The sequence below is a fragment of the Caenorhabditis remanei genome, chromosome V (genome assembly GCF_010183535.1).
Source record: "Caenorhabditis remanei strain PX506 chromosome V, whole genome shotgun sequence".
NCBI lineage: Eukaryota > Metazoa > Nematoda > Chromadorea > Rhabditida > Rhabditidae > Caenorhabditis > Caenorhabditis remanei.
In genome coordinates, this window is record NC_071332.1 from 14306151 (window position 1) to 14313592 (window position 7442).

At 36.5% G+C, this 7442-nt stretch overlaps 1 protein-coding gene across 1 annotated transcript; it reads left to right on the plus strand.

Annotated features, from left to right (window-relative positions):
* Positions 1-5245: 5245 nt before the first annotated feature.
* Positions 5246-7055, plus strand: GCK72_019952 (uncharacterized protein; the record flags this gene model as incomplete). The annotated part of the gene is made up of 4 exons (XM_003115996.2): positions 5246-5376; positions 5831-5984; positions 6034-6386; positions 6440-7055. 4 exons carry the CDS (start codon positions 5246-5248, stop codon positions 7053-7055), a joined length of 1254 nt encoding a protein of 417 aa, XP_003116044.2.
* Between the last annotated feature and the right edge of the window lie 387 nt (positions 7056-7442).

Genomic DNA, 7442 nt, shown 5'->3' on the forward strand with positions numbered 1-7442 from the left:
ACCCATTTTCAAAAAACTTTTATCATTTTTCGTGTTAATCTTCATTTTCCAATTTTATCTGTACTCCCATTACTTTTGCATGTTATAAATTTGCCTCATTGGCTCTTTGCTTGTTAGATTTCCAAGGCACCGTTTTTTCGTTTTTGTTTGAACATCCTCTCCCCTTGCTAATCAGTTTGTCCCTTTCATTCCAAGCACGTCATGGGGGAAAGGATGCAAATGCGCCCCTCTAGACTAGTACTTGGACTTGTCTTGTAGATATTGCAGATGGTTTATGATGTTTTTAACAGAAAATAATGCAAAAAAGATTTCAAAATAAGAAATAGGATATAGGTATAGAGATCATTCAAAGAAAACACAGAATATCGAAGTTTTTAACAATAAAAATAACTAAGTTTTGAGAAGAAAACATTTAGGTTGAGATATAGTTGGAAAAGCCTAATACTTCAAACTAGGTCATTTTTGGAATGGAAAAATAAGTTTTGAGATAAGAAACTTTGAGAACTCCAACTTTTTCAGTTTTTAGAAAGATTATTTCCGAAAATACAGGTTTGAAACAAAAAAGTTCAGGTTTTAGATTACTTTTGTAATAGAGAGCTCTTCTATTAGAGAACGGTGTCTAGGCTTCTCAACGACTTTTCTTTATCAGTTCTTGCTGGTTTTCAGTGATTTTTCGACTGAAATTTATTGAAATAATGAAAAAATTCACTTTTCAAAAACAGTTTTTACTAATAACAAGCTTTTTAATGAATAAAAAGTTCGAAACGAAATAGATATTTTATATTTCAAGACGGCTCTAGCTGTAGTCTCTCTAATTCATACCAATATGAGCACTTCGGTAAAACGTTTTCGGAAAATGCAGTTTTTGGTAAATTCATTGTCGATAGTTTACCGAAACGTTCCGAAAACTCACACTGATTGATGTCTTTCCGGATTGTTTGAAACATTAAAGATTCTGAACTTCTTAATATCTGATTATTAAAGAAATGAAATCATAAACTGTTTTGTGCTGAAAATTCGATTAGCGGGCAAATTTCAACTTCTCCGTTTTCTTTTTGAAATTTTATCCTTTTTTACTCTCCGTTCGTCCCCTTATTACAACTTATTTTTTAATTCGGTCTAGACCTCGCTGGCAGCGAACGGCAGAAAGTTTGGTCAGTGAAATGGCCGAGAAAATTTGCGCTGGCCTAGAAATTCGACTTAGGTCATGTTGATTTTTTCAAATTTTATTTTAGGTGTGTTCTCAATCATTTTTGATGTTTTCCAATTTCATAAATTCGGCGGAAAACGACAAAAATTGATGGAAAAACACCAAAAATAGCAGAAAAACCAACATTTCCGAAGTGAAATTTCTAGAATTTTCGACGGAACTGACCAAACTTTCTGCCGCTCGTTCTCAGCGGGGGTTTAAATCGAAAACATTTTCAATTTGGGAATGAACACACGGAAACCCAGACATCATTACACCTTTAAGTCAAGGTGTGAAACTCTTTATTTCATAGATACAATTTTCTCCATTTCTCCTCTTTTTCTTCTCTTATACTTTTTTTTCATCTATAAGCTAGAATATTGGACAGCTTTCCTCCTTTTTAACCTTAAAATGTCAAATCTCAACTTCATCCAAATATATTCTTACCTTGTTTCTTTTTCCAGTTGAGTTGCTCTTTTCAACAGAGTTTATGTGTTCTCAGAACTCCTTCTCTTTTTCATTTTGTAGTCAATTTTCTATTCCACTTTCCTTGAGGTTGAGAGGTTTGACTTGATTTCACGTGTTCTTACGAAGAAGCTGTGTCTCTTTTCAGCTCTCCTCACACAGGGTCTCAGGATGAGTAGTGAAAGTAAACACGCTCCGCTGAAATCAGCTAAAATTTTAGCGCGAAATTCGAAGTAAATTTTTTATTTAAAAATTTTATTTATTTTATGAATAGAATTAATCTCGAAAAGACGCGCGACGGTCGAAAAACTGGCCAAAAATGCGCGAAAACTAGCATAAATCGGCTCAAAAAGTGTTCGATTAAGCTGCGTATCAAAGTGCCACAGTGAAACAGCGAATTGCAAAAATTAAAATTTGAATTTACCGCCAATGTCTAGTGGAGCGCATACGATTTCACTACTCACACCTAGACCCTGTGTCCTCACTCCATTCAATTCTTAACATTTAACTATTTTGAACGTATTTCTCACCTTATCTCACTTCTTATTGAATACAGTGGTCTGTGTGTCTATTCGAGTTTCAGGGCATATCCTTGACCCTGATATCTGCGATTTTCCCTAGTTCCATAAATTCTAGAAAATTTGAAATTATAATGTCAAGGTTTAACTTTGAGTTATCACAGAGTGGCATACATTCAAATTGTTCCACAGTGACACTGACCATGATTTAGTACAAAAGGTCCATAAAGACAGCTTTTCTCTTCTTCTAAATTTCCAAATTCACATCCACTTTACCTAAACGTGAGCATCAGAACAAAAGCGAAAATTGAGTAGTTCCCTTGCAGCGTTCGACATGTCTTGTTCAATTTTTGTTTTGTTCTAGATACTTTATAAAATCTGAATGCACAACTCAGAGTTTAATGTCTATCGATATGATAGAAATAGTCATGTAATTCGAGATGACTTAGTTGTGAGACAGTTCGATTTTGAATTTTACATTGGAAGCTCTCCAATTATTCCTTAAAGAGAAACGACCCTAGAATTAGAAAAAGTCGTTCTTCCCCAAATTCTCCGCACTGAACAGCCGATCATTTCTTCTAGTAGTCATACAAATACATTTGAAGGCGCAACATGATTTATTAGTGGGTCTCACCACGATATTTGAAATCAGCTATAATTGTTTTATCTAAAATGATCGGTCTTCCATTCATTTCATATTTTCTCGAAATATTTCATCACTTTTAATTCCAAATTTATTGATTTTCCTGGTCCATATTGTTTATCAAGGTATATTGTCATCCGGCGGTCGTTTATGTTATTGTACTCTAACAAGGACAGCTAACTTTGTTATATTTTTTTGTCCACAAGAACCGAATTCAACAGATCTAGCTGAAGTTCTAGAAGGTGCATTATAACTGTTTCGAGACTTTTCTGTTCCAGTAGATAGACGTTGTGAACTTGAACTCGCCATTTTCAGAACTAGAATAAAGTTTACTATTAATCGAGATAAATATATCATTTTATTTTCGGCTCATTTTATTTTCGAAACGTCCACATAGAAATTTCGTAAACAAGAGAGTAGATTGAAGAAATATACATTCACAGCTGAGGAAAGCTGAGAAAATGTGGTTTGGATCGGTGTGACTAGGTCTGATTTGACAAACATAGCTCTACAGTGATTTCTTATGTTGACCATTTCGCTAGAACTTCCCGTTTTCCTTCAGATAAATGTCCATCCGCATTCCAAGGACATTTCTCGATAGCTGGACAGTTACCCGATCAATCATTCCTATTAGTTCATCACCCCTTTCCACATCATCTCTTTCCGTTTGATTCCAGCGGTTCCACTTTCTCAGGGTACAGCCTCCTCATCTTCTCATTTTCTGTTATTGACTCATCCTGGTTAACGTAACACGATGGTCCTGTCACTCGTATGTCATATGCGAGACGTGCAAAGTAACTGCTCCGCCCCTAAAACGATCTAACGATTCCAGTGCCTCATTATAGCGTTGTTATACTCATTCACACACACGCACGCTCATTCCCCTTTCCTATGTTTCTTCATCTCCTTTGCTCATAATAAGTCGCTCCTTTCCTGTCCAAATATTTCATAAATTTACCTTTTTATTTCATCTTAACCCAAAACCAAATTAAATTAGACCCCTGTCTTCCCATTTAAAGGCGCAGGGAGTTAAATGATTGGGTCTTGTAGCGATATCCGCGAAGTACTGTAAGCGGATAGCGTGAGTAGGTTATCTTATCTATTCATTATTCCAAAACGTTCAAACATGTTCTGAAAAACTTAGTAGCTCAGAGTTTGTCCGAAATTCCGTACTTTTCGAATCTGAATGTTCATTCCGTCCTTTTTGGGTTGTTGAGTGAAAAAAGCTTTCTAACAATTCAAAAAACGGTATTTAGACAACTAATTTTCAATACTTCGATATATTTTCTATTGCATTTCCATCTAAAACACTCGCGAAAACATAGAAAATGTTGTTAAAAACAACTTAACCATAATCATTTCGAATTTCGCAACTTTACTCATTGGCACAATGTCCAGAAATGTGAGGGAAGAACAGAAGTTTATAAAACAATTTGGTTTTAAGTTTTAGCGTTCGTTACTAAGTTTTCCAGTCAATAACGATGTTTACTCGTCAATATCGAAGTTTGCTCTAATATTTTCCAAACTTTCCATTTTCGCGCCTTTTTCAAAGCGAAAAATTCTTTAGAAGTTTCTAGATTTTGAATTTTGACATTGTTCATTCGGTAAACTTTAAATTTGAACGAGCTCAAATGTCTAGCATTTATTCCAACCTTTCCAAGTTCTTTTCTTGTGGAAAGTCATCTCGGTCGAATGAAATGAAATCAGTAGGTTGAACTGATTCAACTTTCATTAAAGGAATCGAAAAATAAGTATGGAAATTGTGAAGGTTTGGTTAATTTTTCATTTCTTCAGTTTTCGTTCAAGTTTTTTCTCTTTTTACCTTGTTAACGAGCTTCAAAGTTGAATAAATCATTCTAGAAGTTTCCTCGAACTCTTTCAACTACAAATTCAGAATCTCGAGCCCCTAATTCTTTTCCCAATTCGTTCTGATTCTTATTCTTAATCCCGACGTTTGTTCTACTCTTTTTTCACAAAATATTTCAGTTGTCATCATGTGGTCCCCGTAGAAACAAATGACAACTATTTACTCGTCCCGTCTGACACTATCATTCTAGAGATATCTTCCAAGTTTCCGTCCTAAATAATTCTAGATTTGTTTTGTCAATTCTTATTCATTTTCTTCTTCTTTTCTCAACACAACCCTTCAATTTCCTTATTTCTTTCCTCCCATCTCGTTCAGTCCATTGCTATCCAAACGTCACTTTTTCTGTCTGCGTCTCCGGATTTCACGCGCTATTCCTCGCTCTCTCGCGGCCTTTTCACATCTCTCACCGCCCAGTACACATTTTCAAATGACTCACAATTTCTCATAGTTTTCAGCTAATTTTTCAGATTTTCGAGTGATTTTTTCGTGTAACACTATCAGAATAAAACGGAGAGTCTAAAAATCTAATAAATTTCCACTTTCAGCGTCGAAAAATCGATAAAATGGCTGAAGAAGAAGCTCAAGTCGCCGTCGACATGGCAGAGCCTGTAGAAGTGGAAACCAAGTTTCAATTTCTTCAAAGTCGACAAAGACTTAATTCGGACAGCGAGTACCATTCAACACATGACAAAAAGTGAGTGAAAATCCGAGAAAATAAACATTTTTTCGCTGAAAGCCGAATTTTTTGAGATTTGTCTGAAAATCAGTTCGGATAAGTAGTTTTCAGCAGTTTTCAGTATCATCAGTGTTTTCAGGGTCCCTGAATTGCGTATAGAAAGTTTCGCTGGAAAATTTCAGCAAATTTTAACTTTTTTTCTAAAGTTTTCAGAACGTTTTTTACAAAATTTTTCATTTTTTATCATAACTTCTAGAAGAAAACCAAAGTTAAGAATGACTATAATTTTGAAATTCCATACCAAAATCAGTCAAAAACTTGAATTTTTAAGTGATGACTGAAAGTTCCCGAGCTGAAATCTAGTTAACAGTATCGCAATTAAATTGCAATTGTACAGTCTCTACAGGCAGTACGAATATATTAAAAACACCCACTTAGAGTTCAAAAATTTAGAATTTATGCCATTTTTCAGCTCTCTCGCCGACATCCCTGATGTGTTAGACCGTTCATTGACTGAAGAGGAACCGGATAGAGAGTGCCATATGATGAAAAAACCTGAATCAAGAGTGTCTTCAAGACAAATGCGTCGTCTGAAGACCGAAATCACCCATCTTCCTTTTGATACTGTAAGTTGGGAGCTCCACGTCACAAAATCTAGTTTTTCGATTTTCACAGGTAATGAAAATCCTCGCTTACTATCATTACAATATCGACATCACCATAGCTGCTGCAAAGCAAATGAGTACTCCACAGTTGCTTCCAAAACCTGCTCAATCGTTGTTCAAGGCGAATATTCCATATGAAAGAGAGCAGAATTCAACAAAGAAGCAGCCGTATAAAGAATTCTATATGGCAAAGAAGTTCCGCAAAGTGGCTGATAATAAGGCACTCGTTGACTTCTATTATAACGAGAAAAACAAAATTGATGGAAACTGGCGGCTTGAGAGAGATGATAGAGTTCCAATGACTTCAGATGAGAGAGTGGAGATGCAGGAGAGGATGGCGAGCTGTGGAATTTATATTCGTCGGTGAGTTAGAAGACCCTCTTTTCCCAAAACTCAACACTTATTCCTTTTTTCAGACGTGATCCAACTGCAACGAACAGAAAGACTCGTGGAAAGAAGGCCGCTGCGACTCGCAAAGCAAATCAAATTCTCCGCATTGACAATGGAGATTTCAGAGATGAAGATGGAGCGGATTCAGATACGCCATCAGATCGTGCCGCTTCTGAGAAATCGGAGATGGAAACTCCAGCTGAACCGACGCCAATGCCACAGATCACTCTTAGAGTCAAGCCATATGTTTCGCCACCGACAATCACTGTATCCACGTCACCAGATGCTTCACATATTGTCGCGTCATCAGGTGCATCCATGAGGTCTCCAGCAGAAATGTCATCTGAATCTTCGATCTCTACGCCACCATCCACATCGGCACCGTCATCATCAGAACAGCCGCGTAAGAGACTCACGTTCAGATTCCAATTCGCTGATCCAATTTTCAATCGATCTGCGAATTCGATCTCCCCTGTCACGTCTTCATCGTCATCGTCTTCAACGGCGTCAGATGTCGCCAGTACTTCTGCATCGAAATTGAAGAAAGTGTATCGGAAGAGGACGATCGAGGAGCTTCGTGGAGGAGAACAGAAGACGTATCCAGATCGAGAACGCAAGCCGAAAAAGAGACTTTATGAATAATTATTGTGTTTTTTTAGAGCAGAGCTCATTTTATTTGCCACGAGTCTTTTTCTTTTCTTGTTCCCTATTCAAGTTGTTTCTTTTCCCCGGGTTCAATTTTCATAAGTTTTAGAGCTTTCTCCCCCTTTTCCTGTTCCACATAGACCTTTTCCCGTTTTTATTTCTTGTAATATATATAATTTATCCTGTTCCCTTCTTTTTCGGTAACTTTAAGTATCATCCATTCCCATCCCACTGTGTTTCTCATGACACTTGTACCTATTTCGTACGTGGTCTCACCCCTTCCCCCCAGTCCATTCTTCTTTTTTTACATTGTGTTAAATAACTCACAAGTAGATGTTGTTTATAAATTTTTTTAAATATCCAGGAGAGTTCGCTTCCAGTTTC